The following is a 21,852-nucleotide window of genomic DNA, read 5'->3' on the forward strand; positions in this document are numbered from 1 at the left end:
GGTGGAGGGAGAAGAAGGAGGGGGTCGATCTTTCAGCTTCAATATCCTTGCTTTGTTCCCAGATGGAGGATGCCTTGAAGGCAGCAGACACCATTGGCTACCCTGTAATGATCCGGTCTGCATATGCCCTGGGTGGGTTAGGCTCTGGCATTTGCCCCAACAAGGAGACCTTAGTGGACCTTGGCACAAAGGTAAGTATTTTTCCCGAGCAATATTCCTATCAACCAGAGAAGCTGATTCGATGAACTTACTCACTTAGAGAAAGTTGTGACCTTTCCCCTGTCACTGTCATAGTCAAGGATCAACTGGCCCTGCTATTGAGGGAAACAAGCACAGCTGCTCACATGAGAACACAGCATAACTCGTGTTACCCGAGGTAAAGCAGTGGTCACTCTATCTGTCCATTTTCATTATGCTGCTGAATTCACTGAGGAACATTAATCCACCTTTATCTTCCTCTGTTTCACTGTCTACGCTAAAGCATTCAGATCGCTAAAGTATGCTTTCCTGGCTAAGAGAAGAGCAGAATAAAATGCCTCATTTTTCACACCACTTTTCAGAGACCCTGATAAGGACACAATCTCTCCCCAAAGTGCAGATGTCAAACCACCAATAGTAGCAGCCTCCACATTTAATAAGATGAATGAAATTTGTCAACTACGGCCCACAAACAGAGAGTGAGAGCGGAATACTGATAGTTTGCTTTCTAGCAAAAGCAAATTGATGCATCACTAAGTGAATTTTGAGAGATTTATTGAAACTATTTTGGCTAAATAAAGGTGTTCTCCATGAAACAGAGGTAAACACACAAAGCCTTGCTCCGGAGATGTTTGTTCATATTCTGCTACCAGAAAGCCATACCTGGTAGTGCTGGGCACTCAGTAGTGACTTTGAGTGAGGAAATGCCATTGTAGCAAGGGCATCTGAGCAGTGTGGGGAGGATTTGACGAAATTACTGTGCAGCCATTTGGAGGGGCTCTCAGTACCACACAATTTTATTTTTTATTTTTGAACTAAAACAAAGTAAGATTTCTTAGTTGTTGGTATTGAAATTTGAAAGCAGATAAATACAATTAAATACTCTCAAATACTTGTGCAGGCTTACAAGCTAACAACTTAGATTTAGTTTTCTAAAAGTTACTCAAATTATATACACAAAGGGCAACACATTTAATAGGAATGGTTCCTTTTCCAAGTATTAAATAACTCCCAGTCTGGACTTTGGAGTTATTTATCTAAGGTAAAAATATGTTTATGTAGTTATAAAATATATTTACTATAGCATGATACATGTTATGAGTATTCTTAATAGTAGCAATATACTTAGTAACAGTAAGCATATATTTCTCCTGTGTTAAATATATTTTATCCATAAAATGAAGCATTCTGAATTACCGTTTTTTATATAGATCATTTGCAATAGTTTTGGAATGAAATATTTTTCAATTATTGCTATTCTGTTACAATGATCAATGGTTGATGACTACTTTTCCTAGTTGAAAACCTTTACTTTTTCCCTTTGAGATTAGCTAGTCATATCCTTACATCTTAACCTATCCCTTTCTCCACTTGAGGTTATAATTAGAGCCACTAGATGCTATGCTACATCATTTAGGTATTTAAGTTAACTTTGGAGGAAAATTGGAAACTTGAAAAACTTTAAATCAAAGCTATGAGATTGGTTGAAATGATGCCAATTTTCCTTGTATCTAAATATCTATCGTAGTCGACTAGAATACACAATTTATTTCCTCTGTCTCAGGCTTTTCTTTTGCAAACAGCACAAATGGCAAACGACGTCATCACTCATTTGGTAACTGCAGCTCCAGAACGTCCTGACTGCTTTGGGAGCCTCATCCTGGTGGATGAGTTGGTGACAAAAGAGTTGCATTTTCAGCTGCATGTGTCCATAGTGACAACTGAGTTTGCAAAAAACCCTGGGCTGAGATACCTTATGGAAAGCTTAACTTGAGTTGTCATTATGTCATACAGCCTACAAATAATCTGAAATGAAATTAAGGTTCTTTCCATTTTATTGATATCCAAAATCAAATACATTATGAGACAAAGGGAAATCCCTGTCTTTAACGGTCAGTCACCACATGTCCAAGGTCAGAGACGGCCTCTTTCGTATTTTGAGTTCAGCATTCTAGCACACTGTGGGTATGTAGTAAATATGAAATGATAATTACACTAATTCGTATCTGTCTAATCAGCCATGTATGATATACGACTCAGAGTATTTAAGCACTTAGGCAGTGATTAGCCATAATAATAGCTGCATATGATTCTTCTAATTCCCAAGTCGCTATGCCATCTTGGCTCGCTGTTTACAGTCGTCATCATCTCCCTTCTCTTCCTCATCAACCCCAGCTAACTTTGATTGTGTATGTCACTGTACAAACTACCCTCAGTTATTTTAGAGAAAGCCAGCGTCTATAGACTTATTTTTCCACATTTATTTGTACTTATCACATTTTCTGGTTTCACTGAAGCCTAGCTACTGAAATAATTTCATTTCCCTCTGCCTGATTGCTCAATTATTTTCTCTTTTTCCTAAATTAGTTTGATTTAATGTCATATCAGCACTTTGAATGGCAAGCCTCAATAACCCAAATCAAGCATATTCACTGCAGGATACTATTCCTGGTCTCACTGATTTTCTGACACCCTACGCCTTCTGGAAGGCGGGCGGGGGAAATGGAGATGGGGTTTAAGACTTTAGTGCTGACCGAGATTTGGGTCAGAGCACTTTCCTTCATTTCCTTGTTTAAACCAGTGTCTCTCCTTAAACCTTTGCTGTCTGTGTCATCAATTTCCAGGCATTTGCTATGACCAACCAGATTCTGGTGGAGAGGTCAGTGACAGGCTGGAAAGAAATAGAATATGAAGTTGTCCGAGATGCCGATGATAACTGTGTTACTGTCTGTAACATGGAGAATGTTGATGCCATGGGTGTTCACACAGGTAGGCAAAGAATCTACAAGAATTGCCATGCCTTTGGCTCCAGACTCTGATCACCATAGCAACCTGTATTAGGTACTTTACCACTCTTAGCTGACAGACTAATGATAACACTTAACATTGGTACATAGTAGTTTATAGCATTGAAAACAGTCTCAAATTTAGTTTGGAATTCAACGGAATCCCTCTTCGGTACGGTAGATATTATCTTGATCTTACCTGAGGAAAGTCAGATAAATAATAAATTTGAGTAAAAGCTAAGTCTGTTTGGAAATAAAGATGGGGCCTGCAAAACTTTAAAACACACTGGTGTGTTAGTCACCAAGGGATTGAGAAAATAGTCTCAACAGTGATGAAAACAGATTTTTAGCAGGTGAAACTAATTGGCTGTAGAGGACAAGTGTGATGAGTTACATTTCAGAAATGCTAAATTAAAGATGTGGCAGGCACTTCAGAGGAGGGAGTTGGGAGCCTAGAACAGGACACAGGAGAATACAGAAATTAAAAAGTTGACAAAAAGTCTATGGAAATCATTTAGTGTAGAAGAAATGACTGAAACTAGAGACACACATACCCTTTTAGGGATATAGGCAAAGAAAGGTGAGAAGGGGATCAGTTTTTGATACAATGAAAAACAATTCAATTTCTCGGTCAGGTTAAAGAGAACGAGTTGAGGAAAATGAGGTGGAGTAATATCAAGTAGGTCAATGTAAAGATGTATCTTACAAAAGAGCTTTCTTTGTGACAGTATTAATTTCTGTGCTAGCTCAAGAATAGAGATTTAATTTGGGTTTTTAGAAGTTCAAGAAGAAAAATTAGGTACTTCAAGTTAGTTATAGAACCTACATGGAATAGAGGTATAGGATAAGGAGGATGAGAAACTTGGCAGAGTTTTGAGATGCTTAGTGAGGAAAAGAATGAAAGTTTTGTGTGTCTGACAGAGTTGTGGACGGGTTTCTTGAGGAGAGGGTCACTGAACGTGTCTGCATGCAGGAGGGAGGGGAATAAGGATACTGGAATTAAAGATTCAAAAACCTCATGTTGGAGAAGCAAGAGAAGGCAGAAAGGAGAGGGCTGTACCAGTCTAGACACAAGGAGAGACTATTCTGTGGAAGGAAAAACTCGAGAGGCAATTTGAGATGCAGGAAGAGCAGTTGAAGGAACTGATGGAAATCTAGTAAGCTGATAATTACCTTTACCAGTTAGATGAATGTGGCTGAAGTTAGGAGGGCGTTGTTTCTATAAGTAAGGGTTCAATCACCTGGGCAAACAAGAATTAAAGGGAATACCTGATGTCTCACTTATATGCATGTGAATATTAATTTTAAACCTTCCTTCAAATCGTCAGCCTATTCTAAGCCCTGTATCATTTTTAGGTACTTGACTTTTTTAAAACAGTCAAGTTGGCTGTTAAAATATGCCACCACCTAATGGGTGCTGCTTGTGTTAACAGGTGATTCAGTTGTTGTGGCCCCTGCTCAGACACTCTCCAATGCAGAGTTCCAGATGTTGAGACGCACATCAGTCAATGTTGTACGCCACTTGGGTATTGTGGGTGAATGCAACATTCAATTTGCTCTCCATCCTACCTCAATGGAGTATTGCATCATCGAAGTGAATGCCAGGCTGTCCCGGAGCTCTGCCCTGGCCTCCAAGGCCACTGGGTAAGACCAGAATGATTGACCATTGGTTTCAATTTCTTTGCAGGTAGAAATGGGAAATTGGCTGCTAGGGGAAGACCATTTTGTATTTGTAAAATCTACCCTAATTTCTTGCGTGCTAGCTCCAGGACATTTAGAGAACCTCAAAGACATGATTAGTAATGAGCCAGATTGAGACAAATAATATTGCTAGCTGACTTTGCTGGCTAATCATAAACCAGTCAAGATCTGGATGATCAAAACAGAAATTTTTTTTTGTAAAAACTATGCTTTTTAATCACACTTTGCAGATATCGTGAAAAAGTGAACACTGATATTTAATTTTAGTTTTCAACTGCCTATCCGAGTGGTTAATAAAACACACTTTATTCAACTCAACACTTCAGTATAGATTAATTTGATTCTAGAAATGTACACAATAAAACATACAAAATTACCCATCAGCTTATAATTAACAATTAAAAACAATTCCACAAGAATAAGCAATGTAGATATCCATGGATAAATGCTACAACGAATATGTAAGTTCAATGTCTGTTTAACAGTTGCTAGCGTACGTAATTGAAAGGAAAGTAAATAAAGTCTTTTGTTTCTATTGTCATTTTTAACAACTGTCATTTAAGTTATATGCCATCTAAATGAAGAAAATAATTGCTTCTTTAGTACACTTATGTAGCTACACAGTGGTGCAAGGTTGTAGCGCTCTGCTCATGAGTCAGAAGACCTGATTTCTTGCTTGGTTCATCAACTGACTTGAGTTGTGCACAGCACTTAATGCCATCAGTTTCCTTGTATGTTAGATGGAAACTTGTACTGAATAACTCATCTAATGCTATAGCTCTAGGAGCTATTTTATCAAGTAAAATGATCTGAACTGACATTCTAGAGGACAGCCAAACTTTTACAAGAGCCCAAAGTATTTGGAGATAGAACCAGGATTCAAAATTGCTAGTCCAAATTTCCAGGCTGTTTGCAGTACACAGTAGCCCCAAATGTTTCCTTAGATACAGGCAGCGATGCATGTTTCCTCAGAGACTATTTTGCAGATTCTAATCTGAGTGGACATTAAACTCAGGTAGTGGAGGGGAAATCTTGTTTCTCAAAAAGCCTTTCGATTTTGTGTTGAAGGGATGAAAGTTGAAGGCTGTAGCAATACAAACAGGGCTTACCAGTGAATTCTCAACGTCTGTACGCTTTACCATGCACCGCTTTATTTTGTAAGTGGATAGTAAATATTCATACATAGCAGAAATCACGTGTGTCTTATACCTTGAAGTAGACCAATACCAGCATATTAAAGAATAATTCGTTTGTGTTTGAACTGTTTTTTTAGTACTTATTGTTCAAATTATAAAAAAAAAGAAAGTGAAGGTAGACTCCCTTTATCTCCTGCAACACAGCTACCCACTGGCGTTCATCGCGGCAAAGATTGCTCTAGGAATCCCACTTCCAGAAATCAAGAATGTTGTATCTGGGAAGACGTCAGCCTGCTTTGAACCTAGCCTGGATTACATGGTGACCAAGATTCCTCGCTGGGATCTTGACCGTTTTCATGGAACATCCAGCCGGATTGGTAGCTCAATGAAAAGTGTAGGCGAGGTGAGTCCGGGATTTAGCACTCCATTCACCTTGTATTTGGTTTCTGTAATCTTGTCAACTCCTTAATACCAGAGAAACTCAAAAGGTTGGCCGGATACTGGGTTCTTGACTGGAGAATATGTAGGCATTTCATTTCCTTTTTAGTGTTTTAATATTGCTTCTTTGAGATTTAGTATGTCAGTTTTATTACATGATGTTTTTATAGATTCAGAGTTACATACAAAGGTAAGGCGATATATGTGGGTATTATATATATAAATCTCACAGGTATATAAAGAGATAGCTTAGATGAAATTTGTTTTTTCACGAAATCTAGAACTAGAACAGTATAAAAGATCATATAAGGGCTGAGAAGATAGTGAGTGAGTGTACAAAGTGCTTGTTACACCAGAATTAAGACCTGATCTGAGACTTCAGCACCCACCTAATGCCAAGTGCGATGGTGTAGACCTGTAATCCCATTACTGGATGGGATAGGGTTGGGAAGAAGGTGGAAGAGCAGAGATAGGCAGGTTGGCTGTCCCTTGGCCAGAGGCTCCCTGGCCACCCAATTTAGTTAAATAGTAAGCTCCAGGTTCACTAAGAGGTCCTGCCTCAAACACTAAGATGGAGACACCATTTAGGAGTCATCCCATTGTCAAGCTCTGGTTTCCATAGCACATGGATCAGTAAGTGCATGCCTCACACCTGCATGCTTACACATGAACATGTCACACACATACAAACACCACACAACAGATAGTACAGTGTTCTCAAACCTCAACTGCTCTGAAGTGAATTACTTGACTTTAGTCCATTCTTGTGAGCCATGGCTTTCATTTTCCTGTGCTTCCCATTTCCCATCTGTAGAAGGAACAGGCTGACTCCCTGAGCTCTCACAGACATTCAAGGGCAACAACTCCAAACTGAGCAAGCCCAGTGGCATATTAATCTCCTCCCACTGAACTGAAAGGTCTTCATACTTTGCTTCCCCTCAAAGTTTACTGATGCTCTCAGAATCTTTTGGCAGTTGTCAGGTCTTTGGAAATATTGCACACCCAATTTTGCCAGAAACTAAAGATGTGCAAGCTTGTTCCTTCAATACAAGCTCATTCGTGTGTATTCCAGGTCATGGCCATTGGTCGCACCTTTGAGGAAAGTTTCCAGAAGGCTTTGCGGATGTGCCACCCCTCCGTGGATGGGTTCACTCCCCGTCTCCCAATGAATAAGGAATGGCCGGCAAACCTGGATCTCAGGAAAGAGCTGTCTGAACCCTCCAGCACTCGCATCTACGCCATTGCTAAGGTAACACAGGATGACGGGCCCGGAAAGTTAGTCAGCCTGGCAAGCAGTTGCAAAATGTCTTCTGATCTCTCCTTCTGTGTCATCACACATCTGTGCATGGACTCTCTCTCTCTCTCTCTCTCTCTCTTACACACACACACACACACACACACACACACACACACACACCTCTGTCTTATCTCTCTCACACAAACTCTGATTTCATCAGACATTCTTCTAATTGAGTAATAAAATTTATTTATTTTTTTAAATATAGCGAATGGCCCAAGGGCACGTTGTACTTTTTAAGATAGCCACCCAGGAAAACGGCTCTTCCTTTCAGCATACATGGCACCAATACATTAAGATTTTATAGCACTGATTTGTCCTTTATTGTAACCTTTATCAATGCTCCTTGCAAAGGCATACAACTGTATTTGGAGAGCAGATCCATACCTTGGTATCATACAGCATCCTGATCCAGCCTGCTTCTCTGTGTATAAACACCAGGCTATCTAGACTGTGATGGTAGGCTCCTCCTTGTCATTATCATAGTGGTGTTACTATTAGAACAAAAGGCCCCACGTTTCTCACTTCCATTCCCCAGTTCCTTTTCATGCAAATGAAGTGCCGTTTTAATCTCCATTCATATTTACTGTGCTTAGAGTTTTGAAGTTTCGGCTCATCTGATTTTATGAAAGGTGACTTGGGCAGCTGGAATCTGTCTGGTCAGAAATCCCTAAATGGCTTTTTGACATTTAAGGAAGCGCAGGCATTAATCCTCCAACAGTGGCAAACCACACTGGGTTCACAAGGCTCCCTTGGCCATTTTATGTTTGTGTACATGTGGGATGAGTTAGTGAAAATATGAATTTTATCTTTAAAGGAGAATATGACTTATATAATGCCTTCATAGAAACAGAAAAATGCAGCTTTTGATTTGAAATCACTGCAGTTCAGCAGCATTTAGGGACAGTCCTGCAGAGAGCTGATGAAGAGCAAAAGCTATTTCTTTTGTAGCATCTGATATACATTATTCTCATTCTTATGGCCTCTACATGTAAGATAGTTAAGTCCTGTTGAAATTCTCTGGGAGAGACCATTATCTTTGATGAATACTTTCTAATTTGGGTGTCAAAAATTATGTTTTTCTGTTGTGTTGGGGTACAGTAGCAAAGTAAGATTTTTCTAGAGGTTATTTCATTTTATTTATTGTTTCTCTCTTAGTCTTTTATTTAAAAAAAACAATCCATGACATTCAAATGTGTGGGTCTAAATGTGTTAATACATCTATCTATCTATCTATCTATCTATCTATCTATCTATCTATCTACCTACCTACCTATCTACCTATCATCTATCTATCTTCTCCCCCGCGGGAAAAACGGTAAATGGATTTTTTTCCTTGAGTCTAGTAATCATGTTTCAGCCACTTCAAGAAGATGAAAAAGGACAGCATTTCCTAGTTCCCAGGCAGGCTGTAAAACTCAGGGAAATCTCTCATTCTTTTCTAACAGACGTACAAAGGATGGGAACACAGGGCAAATGTGTGGAGGTTCATCCTGCACAGAACATGCTGTGTATAAGCAAGAAGTACAGGCTTGGGGATATAAATTATTGTCTGCCAGAGCGCTGGGACAAGGAACTGATTTCTGTTTGTTAGAGGCCATCATTACTGTTCATATCCACAGCGACCAGGAACTTGTGATTTTGACAAAGTACGTAAGGACAGTGCAGGGCTGAAAGGGAAAAAATGAAGGGCAGGTATAAATCTCCACCTGCTTCTTGATTCTCAGGAAAGGGCAAGGTACCCTGAGGTCTGGTCTTTGCAGCAGTCTCATTTCAGGATGACTGGATCATCACCTTTTGATTTGGGGAGAATGCAGGGCATTGGTTTTGATTTGAAGAACATTTGAGCAACCTCAAATGTGCTTGGGGTCATCATAGACTTCACTACAGTGGGGTAAGATGACAGAGTTGCAGTGTGGAAAGATGAGGGCTGAAGACTAGCAGGCCTGCTTCACGATGGAAGCAGGGTCTGACTGTAGGTTCTCCTTCCTTGGAGGGAGATAGGCACCAGGTTCTAGGCCCCGGCTAACTTCGCATCGTCAGAAGTACTCTTTATTTGTTGTGGAAAACACGAGTGACTTACTTTCTGTGCACCTCATTTTGTTACTGACTGGCAGCTTTTAATCTCATAGGAAATACGATCAATGTAGGTCTTACGGTATGCCTGGGATTTTGTGAATTACTAAGAGTAATATGAATAAGGTTAAAAAATGAACATGACTCTGAGTGTTTTCATTAAATGTTACTATAGTCTAGTCAAGTGGATTGTGAACCTTGCTGTAGCTCACAGCTTACAATCATGGACTTCCTGACAGTAGAAATAAGCAGTGCTTCGTGAAGACCAAGCTTCACTGATTCTAGTATAATGGCAGAGTTTCTAGTTAAGAACATTTCTCTTCTGAGCTTAAAAATCTAAAGTGTCATTCTAAAAACAGTTTGGAAATAAGTATTAGAAGTTTATTATTTTTCACTGGCTATATGTACGCTTGTATAACCATACAAAATAGCAACAGGCATGATTTTAGTTGGAAAGAGCTGGTTTTGAGAGTCATCTGGCACATTCAGCTCAGGGAGTAGTTAGTGTTTTATTCTTGAGAAGTTGTTAAAGAGAGCTTAAGAGAATGGTGGGAGCTGCTGAGAGAGTGGAGCTATAGTGTCACTAGATTCCTCTTAATTCCAAATAGATGCCTTAGGAAGTAGTAACCTGGTCAAAAAAGAGAAGGAGACAGGACCTGTTGAGACTGTTCTGAACACACACTTCTCTTGGTGGCTCAAAGTGCTTCATCTGTATGCCATTTGTGGATGCAGATAACAGCACCCTAAGTTTATTTCTAGGAACATCAATGATTCAGTCTTATATCTCAGTTGGTACCTTGACCCCAGGCTCTCCAACTAATGTGGAAAGGAAGGGCTCTTATTTTCCAACTAACTAAGTCATTTAGAAGACGGTTGCCCAGGATGTGTTTGCTCTTCTCGCAGGCCCTGGAAAGCAACATGTCCCTCGATGAAATTGTGAAGCTCACGTCTATTGACAAGTGGTTCTTGTATAAGATGCGTGACATTTTGAACATGGACAAGACACTGAAAGGACTCAACAGGTAAGAGGGTTGCTTTGAACCACTCTGGGTATTTCTCGTGAACTTTTGAGTGGTTCTCTTATGCAGTTAGTCCGTAGTCTGCTTCAGTGGGCTAAATGGTGCCAACATTAGGAGAAGGTAGCTATGGCCAACAGATGAGTGGTGGCTTCTCATATCATTTTGAAATAAATTTATTAATATTTTGAGTCATTTATACTTTTATTGTTGACATTAAACATTATGATTTTCTTAACTAAGTCTTCTGAGCTCAGAATAATTAGTGTACATTTATAAATATGAATTAATTTACATATTGTTAATCAAAAATTCATCAACCAATATTTGAGTTTTATGTACATTTTAATTTCAGGTTTGAAGCCTAGTTCTGCTTTAAAAATTAATCTATAAATCACTATATATTGATAGAGAATGTATTACTCTCACATTCAACTGATATTTTTAAGATGGGGACTCTTAGTTCAGCATATAAATAAGTCACATTCATGTGTCTCTCAACAGCCTTTCTATCTCTGACTAACTTACAGTTTTTATTTCTTTGTGACCAATTATTTACAAACTTCATTTCATGTTAATAATATTCTGATCATGTCGGTAATTAAAATTTATCCTTTTATTATTTTTTATTTGAAGACCGCCTACGGCTTAGACAGGTTTTTACACACACATCTTTGAAAAGAGGAGCATCTGTTACCAAACTGGGATATAGTCCTCTTTATCTTCTCTCTCTAATACACTGCAACAAACCAGTGCTCAGGAGAAATCTCATCTCCAAGCCTAGGGACATGCTTAGAGAAAGAAAGATTTGGTAGTATAAGTTCTTGTCAAATGACTTGGAGAAATGCACACCAATTATGGAAAATGTTGAGGATAGTGGGAGATCCAGGAGGTGGGCTGCTCATGTGTTTAGCGATGACAACCGATATCAGGGCTATTGCATTGTCTAACTGAGGTGTGTGCATACCAGCAAACAACGAAACAACTGATTTTTCTTTGGGATAAGATTAGCCTTTGAAAATTCAATGTAATAAATACCCATGTTAAATCCTTTACTTTGTACCCAGGGACTTTGCCAAACAAAGATGAGAATGGCCACCATTGCCCATAGTCATTTTTTTAAAGAGCTTATGTTGAATGAACAGTAGTCAGCAAATACGACAGAATGGAGACTATACCCTAGTCAGCAAATAAGACAGAATGGAGCCTTTACATTTGTCTAAGGATTTTGCTGACTTAGGGTTTCTTTTCTTGGTTTATGATGCTAGCAGAACTTCCATGTTGAATTATACCACTGTCCAGTTTTAGGCAACAGATTTCAAAAGCCTATTCAGACACTCTGGAGAAACCACACGGGGGCGCTAGAAACTCACAGTATGCCGAGCAAACCCTGCATAGAGAGTCCAGATAACATTGTGATTGAAGTGTGCATTTGATGTATGTTCTGATTTGGGGGCAAATTTAATGTTTTAATTGAATAGTTTTTGTTACAGCCAAAACTCAGGATAAGAGTCCAAAGAGGCAGAAATAGGTGTGTATTGATAGAAAACAGGTGTTTGGAAAAGGAGAATGACTAATTCACAGCTGTAGGCGACTTATACTATCTCAACTTCAGATTCTGTTGCATGTACTTGCTGACAATTTGACAATTTTAGTTTCCATTTTCCGATATAAACACATTCATAATTAAGCCTTCTTTCCTTTGTTCATAATGATCTGCACAAAGCTACCATAGGTGTTTTAAAATAATTTTAAAGTTCTAAAGCATTATCTATCACTGTGTAAACATGTTTTGATGCTTATTATAGCTTAAGATATAAAGACCTGTATTGAGACTCAAAAAGCAGTAAACAAATTTTGTGTTAATTATCTGCGAATACTGTTTGTACTGTTCTCTTTTGGAGTTCCATTAATTTAACACATAGCACTGTGGCAGTTGCTATGTTACATAAACAATCAGAGTGGATGATCATTGTGGCTAGCGGTTTCATTCCTTCTATGGAATATAAGGGTCTGAAGTCTAAAGGATATCAAAGTTGACTGATTCTAAGTATTTGAGACTCAAGTTTTCTGGCCAAGTTTTGATCACTTTTACCAATATGAGGTCTTTGATTTCCTCAGAAGCTTTTAAATGTCCAGAAATGTTTAGTGTTCAAATTATGCATAATTCCTAAAATAATAGAAACACATTTTCATCAGTTGACATCAAGGAGTGGACTAACAGGTTGCCAGTTTGGACAAGTGTTGAAAAGACCAGTTGTTGTTCTTGTTACATTTGTTGGTGCTTTACTTTTGTGTTTATTTATTTATTTTTTCTTTAAATCTTAACTGTTCCTATGTTGGAAATCTGACTTTGGTATGTGGGCCCGGGAGGTATTTATTTATTTAATATATGTTGAGAGGACTCCAAAATTTTCTTGCCTCTGCATATCTCTGGTGTCATGTGCACAAATCCTTTCACAATTTTCACATAGATTTCTGGGGAAATAGACAAGGGTCTCTCACTTGAGAGAACGGGATAAGTATGGAATGCTTGACATGGGTTGTTTCACTTTGCTTTTTCCTTCTGTATCAAAGGTATCCAGGCTGAGGGGCCATATAGATTAGCTTATTATACTATATACCACCTGTGGAATTATGGGTTTACTACTTACTCTAGATTCATATTCTTTCTGCTAATGTATGATTGTGAAGCTCCAATAATGAAAGAATCAAGGTTTCCTGGAACATGTCAAGTGCCCAAAGAGGGCTTTACTTTTCCCCCTTAAATAACAATTGTAAATAACTTTAGACACAGACATTTAAGGGTTCATTTTTAAGAGATACACTTGGAATTTGCTGATGTATTTACCAGGTATTATTCTTTACTTTTATTTATGATATTTTGCTTTCTGTTTTAGTAACTCTGGTCTGATAGTGAGTGAATCAACATAGGACAAACTAGCCTCTCGGGATGTGGGTGACAGTTGTATGGCTGGGGCAGACTGTAAGGCCACTGACAGTAAGACCAGGATTTATCCCTACTGTGTGTCCTGACTATTCTAACTTCAGTATCCCCTCCCTCCTCTCCCAGTTCCTTCATTCCCCTACCTCCCCTCTCCCCCAGTATCACTTCTCCTTTCCTTTCAGAAAATGGTAGGCCTCCCAAGGATATCAACTAAACATGGCATATTAAGTTATAATAAAGCTAGGCAAATAGGCACATCTCCTCATATTAAGGCTGGACAAGGAAACCCCCTAGGGAAAAAGGGTCTCAAAAGCAGGCGAAAAGAGTCAGGGACAGTCCCTACTTCCACTATTAGGAGTCCCACAGGAATGTCAAGCTACATAACCATCACATACATAGAGACCCATTTAGGCTCTGTGATTGCCACTTCAACCTCTGTGAACCTCTGTGTGCTTTTGTTAGTTAACTCTGTGGGCTGTGTTCTTGTGGTGTCTTGACCCCTTGACCTCAGTGTCTTAACCCTGAGTGTTTACTCTACCAGTGTTCAGTTTTCATCATTGTAATTGCCAATTCATGAGCACAGAAATGGAATATATGACACTTTAAAAGCAATATTCATATTTACTAATTAAGATGATTGCCATTATTTAGGCAGCTTCAGCCAAAACATCTTCCTTGTCCATTTGTGTTCACTGGCTTTCACTTTGTCTTTAATTATTTATTGCTGCTGAAGTTGTACTAGGGAAGTTGCCCATCCTAGGCAGTTTATCAAATTGATAAATGGGATACTAACATTAATCAACACCATGTACTACCATTGATGTGAACTATTTGTATAGACTGACTTTTTATAGTTTCTCTTTACTGAATGTGATGTGAATTATGTCATGTAGGATACACGCACACACACACACATGCACACATGCACACATGAATATGCATTGAAATTTAGAGGTCTAGTACTTAGCAAATATACCAATAACTGCACATTAATAGATCATTGATATGTTGATAGATCATTTGCAAGGAGTTTGAGAAGTTAACACTGAATTTCTAGTGGAATTAACCATGTGCACACATACATAGACACACATCTATTTATGGGTATGAACAGATATGCTAGGTACCCTCTAGAAGAACTAAGACTACATGTAATAAGTACCTCCAACAGAGTTACCTTTGCCAATAGAAGCACAGTGGTTATTGTCATCCACCAGCACCTATGGTAAATATTTTAATTGTATTACCGATGACTACACAGACACAGAGATTTCATAGCTGGAATGACATTGCTATAACCAAAGGAGAAAGAGAAATAAAAGAAGGCTTATGTGTGAGCATATTTTAGAACCTTATACCCCAGACATTTTACTTATAGCATCAACTTGAATTGGCCAATTCTCAGTTAGAAAGGTAGGCATACAATTTAAATGAATATGTACAGGTCAGAAAAAAATATAAGCCCTTCCATATTCTCTGTCTGTTGCTCTAAAATTGTGTGTTTCCAAACATTATTCTTTTGGATTCAATAGCTATTTCTAATATAACCATTTAAAGGATGTTATTACACCCACCTAAGTTAGAAAATACTGCATTTTTAGAAAAATAACTGGCCATACCAAAGCTGCATTAAGCTTTGCAGTTTTCTTCAAGTGAATGTTTTAAAGAGAAAAAACCTGTCCACGTTACGTGACCAGATGGAAGGCGGCCCACCATTATGGTCACTGCAGTTTTCCTGGAATGGGTCACTTTGCCCTCTGACTTTTACATTCAATGACATCATTTACATAAGTCATGTAAGAGATAACTGTTGAAGGGGTTTCTTTTCCACCACTTTTAGATGTTCAAAAGCAGTGTATAGAAACAGTGAGATATATTTTAGGTCATGTCAACTTTATAAGTTAAGATTCAGATTTATTTCTATATGAATGATTGGCAGAAATTTGCTATTGATTCCTGTAAAATGCAGAAGTTATTTTTATTCAATATTCTATGGGCTTCTATGATTTTTATGCTATGCCAATTCTGATAATATTAATACTCTCTTCCCCTTTCATCACCTCTGACTGCTGTAGTCAATGTACTATAGAACGGGAAAGTGCAATTTTCAAGGGTCCAGTTTTCACCTGCACTTGACTGTGTTCGTGATAAAGTGTGCCCACTGGTAGGTGCTGAAAAATCACAGGCATGCCTATTGCTTAGGGAGACAATCCCAGGCAAGCCTAGTGAGTTCTGCTTGGGCATTCAAGTGCTAAATTAAGCTCAGTAAAGTCGGCCATTTCCCTGCAGCCACAAGCTTCTGGCTGATGTAATAATGCGGTGTCACCTTAGCTGGAATAGTCCCTCAGAATGCCCTCTCCTCCACATGCTAGCTTCTATTGACTTCTTATTTAACTTGCTCACAAGGCATGGCGAAATCAGACAAGAACACTTTGTGCTTACATTTGATTGAAGTTTCCAAGGAAAAGTTGTTGCCCAAGCGTTGTTATAACTTAGACGTAAGAATGAGAATGTCTGTACTTTAGCTCCTGGTGTTAATTTATGATTTCTGGGTTAAAATTTTAAATGTAGAAGTCACTCAGGGAAACATATATGAATATAGCATATTTGTCTGCTATTTGTATATTTTAGAATGACATGTGTTTATAATACTGCTTGTTCTTTTGGATGTAGAACAGGAAGCAGACAGCAGGATACCTTAGTGCAACTCTCTGAACTGGTTCCCAGAAAATAGCCTTATGTTCCGTCATAGCAATACTAACTTAGTGTATTTCTCAGTTTAATTCTAATTATAATAAATGCCCCATTCTTATTTTACTAGACTGACATATCAGCTGCTGAATATGTGAGATATGAAGTGTTATACATGACAGGAAACCCACTTTCCCACTCATGACATATTACTATTTAGTGTCTTTTGTCTTCATATTCCTAGTCACCCATATAATGAACTTATTTCTTTTAATTTCCTTTGTTCCTTTGATTTCTGAAACAGTATTTCAGGAAGCCCTGGCTTGCCTTGAACTCACTGGGTGACTGAGGCGGGACTTGATCTCTTGATGCTCTTGCCTCTACCTCTGAGGTGCTGGGGTTACAGGGGTGTGCTGTCTTTCCTGGCTATGGTGAGGTTCTTTGAGAATAATAAAATAAAAGCATACATAAATAAGAATATTTTTCTTTAAAACAGAAATATTGCTATGGGAAATTTTATGTCTCAAAACTAATACAAAAATGCATTGTATTTTTAACTTGCCTTTATGTTTTATAAGATGAGATAGGCTATTTTAAGTGATCTCACGAAAATAAAGTGACTATTAATTTTAACTAAGAATCTCTTTAATCATACATGACACAAAAATTTACACAAAACATTTCATATCTGAATAACACTTCATTAATTAGTTAAATAGTGATTTCATAGTTTTGACATTAATTGTGAAATTTTCAAGTGTAGAAGCATTCTTATAATTCTGGTATGGACATGGTGTATTACTCAAAAGCTTTTCAGAGTGATATTCAGATAATTCATAAAATTCATATTGTGTTACACATATTTCTGTATATTAATTTTACATATCTGAAAAATTTAAAAATGTTAAAACCACATATACTAGTGGTATGCAAGCATGAATCTGTTAATCATCAATAATTGCTAGATTATGTATATTGTCACTATGTCTAACAGCAGTATGATAGATTAGGTGTTTACTTGATATTATTTTCCTTTATTAGTAACCATGTTTATCTATTAGTATTTATTAATAAATATTTATTTGGTACCTAATGTATACAAGGCCTGGTACTATGTTCAGTATCATTTGATGAAGAATAATTTTTTGTCATTAGCCTGTCTTAGAGGACTTACAGTCTGTATAAATAATTACACATAGATAGGCTTCATTGATGGACAATTAAAAATGGAAACAATAGTTCAGGAAAATCTAATGAAGTTAAAACTTAGAGGCCTAATGCTCTTACATGCACATCTCATGTCTCAACATGAGTGGTCTGAGAAGAATTCATCCTTGCCTCACTCTATAGATGAGGGCTACTGAACACTCACATTGATTCCCAATGTTTCTCACGTGGTTCATGATGAACTTCGAGTCTAAAGAAAGTACGCCTTCCTTTCAAATACCCCATCTTAAAGAAACAAGTTACTACAAAATAAATCAGTAGGAAAACACTTTCAACAATCAGATGCATCATAGAAGGGGGATGGGGAGAGAAGAGTGAGAGACAATTGAGGGAGTCTACCGACATAGATCACAAGGAGACTGAGGGGAGCCATAGGTGCACAGTGAGCAAGGTGCAGTGGGAGGGGGCAAGGATTCTCCTTCACAAGTGAAACGTCACGGTTACTGCTATTTTATATGTTAGGTTTAATGAAAGGGAAGAGCCTTAACTATTCAGCGAAGATAGTGTAAGAGCAGAGGTTAGACCAAATGTTGTCTAACTATTTGATCATCAGTTGTAGTGGTTAAAACTACATAGTACCATTGTTCTATAGTTATTATATGCATGGCACCATCCTCCAAAATTAAATTACAAATTTCACTAGGGAGATAGCAAATATTTAAAAGTCTTAATATACATTTTAAGTTAAAAATGTACTCTTTGTGTGAGTGTGCGCATGTGTGTGATGTGTGAGTAAAGGCACACGCTATGGCGTGTGTAGTTAGAAGACATGTTTTGGGAGTCAGTTCCCTCTTTCCATTGTGGATTCTGGGATTGAACTCAGGTCGTCAGGCTTGTGTGGCAAGCCCCTTTATCTGCTGAGCCGTCCCACTTGAATAATAAACTTTCCCACCAGTCTTTCATAATAGGAACTTCCCTTGACTTGTTAGAACATAAAATAAACTTCACCTTTCTAAGGAAGAGCATGGGTCCTGGAACACATGCCAATGATTTGCAGCAGAAAAAAAAAAGCACACAAATGAACAAATGATTTGCAGCTATCTATTTATCTCCTATTTTCTTGGGAATCAGCGTAAAAGCAAGCACTTAGTAAAATTTATACGATAGCATACCAATTAAATAAAAAACATTATTGATCTTAATGAAAATTAGAATTTCTCAGTTATAGCAAAGAAAGGAGAAGGAAATAAGACACATGATTCCTGGCTGCTTAAAAGGACCAACCAAATTACTAATTGCAAGATGGATGGTCCAGGAAATAAATGAGTGTGGCGGAGGACAGCATACATCAGCATTGTTAGCTTCTCATTTTTCTCTAATTATCTAGGAGGGAGCTAAATGAGCTGTTTACTAATAAAAGAAGCTTTATCTAATTATTTTGTATTGTTAAATAGAGATTATATATACATAACCACTAGGCACTAGAACATCTAAAGGTGCAGAATAAAGTTTTTATTACTTATTGAAAATAGACAATGTTTTTATGCTTTTCCAGAAAACAATCTGTACCTTCAAATTTGTACATTTTTGAAGTTGACAAGAAATTTTCACAAATATTTTCAATTGTCCTGAAGGATCTGGTCTGTTTAGTCGGGAAGGTTAAGGAAGTTAGTCGGGAAGGTTAAGACACTGTAATGAAGGCAACCGCATTTGAAGGCAATCTGTACCTTCAAATTTGTACATTTTTGAAGTTGACAAGAAATTTTCACAAATATTTTCAATTGTCCTGAAGGATCTGGTCTGTTTAGTCGGGAAGGTTAAGGAAGTTAGTCCGGAAGGTTAAGACACTGTAATGAAGGCAACCGCATTTCTCTGGAGACCTTGAGGCACATTTGTATTATGTATGATACAGTCAGAAAATAGCATGGTCCTATTTGCTATGGATGTGAAGCTGTGCCACACCGGGGTGTGTGTCATCCTGTATGTCATGTTGACCAGGGGAATTCAGGGACTCCACCTCAGCACCTCTGCCTTCATTTCTAGTCACCAACCCTTCTCTAAAGCTTTTTAGAGACATGCCTTTTAAACAGACAGTTGGAGATCAGGTCCACTTAGCTGTCATGTTGCGAGCCGCATGCTTTCCTGCCTGAGTAGTTGACCTCACTTAGAGCAGACGTATTGTAATGAACATGACCTTTTCTAGAACTCTTCTGGGGAACATGCAGGGAGCCTGACAGGGAAGAATCCTCAAGTCTGCATTTAGAAGATGCAAAAAGAATTTTTAAAGGCACAGAGATCTCAGAGGATATTCTTCAAAACTGTTTGCTTTATTAATAGTAACTTCTAACGTCGTTACTTATATGTATATATGTTTATATTTAAAGCAGTGCACGATGCTGGATGTCGGGGAGTGAGTAAAACAGTAAAGGGAAAATGAAAATTAAACAGGAAAAAGAGGCGCAATTTCAGAGAGCCTTGACCTCTAGGTGTCCTTGCTTGGCAAATAATACCCAGGACGCCATTACAGCACTTAAAGTCACAGAGATGGAATGCTGCAATGGCATGTCTCATGTTGATACCCCAAATGCCTGGGCTCTTTCCCTTCAGAACTTCAATGTCCATTTTCAAAGAGTGAAAGCTATAATGTTCTTCATTGCCTTAAGGACTGGGCACAAGAATGCTACCTACAGGAAGAGATAAAATACCTGAGGTGTGGCCCAAATCCAGGTGACTTTCCAGTTTGGCTTAATGAGCTCTTTCTGCGTCCCTTCCTCTTCCTCATTGTCCTCATTGTGGTGCTCTGGTTTCCATTCCTTTTCTCCTTGCATTGACCTCCACAAACCACTTGTTAACTGGTTAGTGCATGCGTTTTGTTTTATCTCGGGCTTTTTTCTTTCCTTTCTTTTTTTCTTAGCAGAGTCGAGAGTGACGGTAGGATTTGACTAGCTTCCAGAAGTCAGTGAAAATCATGCATGCACCAAAGTTATATGTTTGTTGCTCAGTAGGACATATGTGATATTTGAAAAGCACCTCTGTTGAAATAATACCTGTTTTTTTAAACAAAGACAAAGATCTTCAAATAGACTTATTATTGAAACAACAGATGATAACATCCAAGAATACCCACTCTGGGTTTTCTGCCAGTTCTTAGAATGCTCCCTTTTTATATGTGAGATATAAATTTGGAACCTATGTCCATGCTTTGCTTCCATTCACTCAGGCGGGGACTGCTGGAAGTCTGCTCCATTGAATGGATATACTCAGATGTATGATGTACTCTTCTGGTTGTTACTTGATTTTCACCTTTATCAAATTATAAGCAGAGATATAAAGAGTTCAATTAATAATCACTGATAAAAAAATGTGACTTATTAAGGATCAGAATTATAATAATCTATATTAGGATATTTTTTCATAATTAGTAATTTGTATGTAATTACTTTTTGAGACAGGATCTCTCTACTGTGTAGTGCTGGATGTTCTGGAAGTCATTGCGTAGACCAGGTTGGCCTCAAACTCACAGAGATCTGCTTGCTTCTATCTCCCTAGAACTAAAGGCATGCACCACTACACCTGGCCATAATTAGTACTTTGGTATTACTATTAATAGGAGAATTATACTATTAAATATGATAGAATATTAGTGACTGTAACAGATTGAATCTAATATCACATTTCTAAATAATCAAGAATTATGAAATTTATTTAAAAATGAATATAGGACTGGAGATATAAATTAGTGATAATATACTTATGTAGCATGCCCAAGGCATTGGATTCCATCTCCCGAATCACAAAAATAACCAAAGAACTGTAAAAGGAAGACAATATATATAAAAAGGAAGAATAGAGGAATTAGAAATTGACTATTTAAAGCATCAACAGTATCAATTTCTAATCAAGTTTTGGAGTTGTTACTGTAGTTTGTGTTTTTCAATCTAAAGGGCAGAGTCCTGTGATGCCATCTGTTGAGAAACAACTCTTCTGATAGGATAGCATCATTGATGCCAGCTAGACTGAGGTCCCAACAGATCACTTGCAAGATGCTTTGGTTTCTCATGAACACTGGTGTTGCTCACATAAACCCTGTGTATGACATGCAAGGATGAACATATTATATTCTTTCAAAGACCCCACTGCGGCACAGTAACACAACATAATGATCTCAGAAATGAAGAGAGGTTAACAGCATTCTCCTTGCTGTACAGTCTTTTAATTTTTGCTTTTCTGAGCACCACTCATGATTTTGCAAAGGCTCTTCTGTAGTTCTCTCAAGGATATAGGCCTGGCCTCTTTGCCCAAAGGAAAAAGATGAGATGACAAATAATATTTCCCCCAGTGGAACTTGTATGATTGTAGCAAGGTTTTAGTATATTGAGATGCCAAAATTATTAACAAT

At 37.9% G+C, this 21,852-nt stretch overlaps 1 protein-coding gene across 1 annotated transcript in view; it reads left to right on the plus strand.

Annotated features, from left to right (window-relative positions):
- Cps1 (carbamoyl-phosphate synthase 1) overlaps positions 1 to 21,852 on the plus strand; it is a 107,750-nt gene that overhangs the window by 42,859 nt on the left and 43,039 nt on the right. The window contains exons 16-21 of the mRNA XM_048458818.3: positions 63 to 191; positions 2,823 to 2,967; positions 4,418 to 4,628; positions 6,026 to 6,224; positions 7,332 to 7,508; positions 10,536 to 10,654. Coding sequence (XP_048314775.1) covers positions 63 to 191; positions 2,823 to 2,967; positions 4,418 to 4,628; positions 6,026 to 6,224; positions 7,332 to 7,508; positions 10,536 to 10,654 — 980 coding nt within the window. The remainder of the gene's footprint in view (positions 1 to 62; positions 192 to 2,822; positions 2,968 to 4,417; positions 4,629 to 6,025; positions 6,225 to 7,331; positions 7,509 to 10,535; positions 10,655 to 21,852) is intronic.

The sequence above is a fragment of the Myodes glareolus genome, chromosome 1, assembly GCF_982192425.1.
Source record: "Myodes glareolus chromosome 1, mMyoGla1.1, whole genome shotgun sequence".
Taxonomy (NCBI): domain Eukaryota; kingdom Metazoa; phylum Chordata; class Mammalia; order Rodentia; family Cricetidae; genus Myodes; species Myodes glareolus.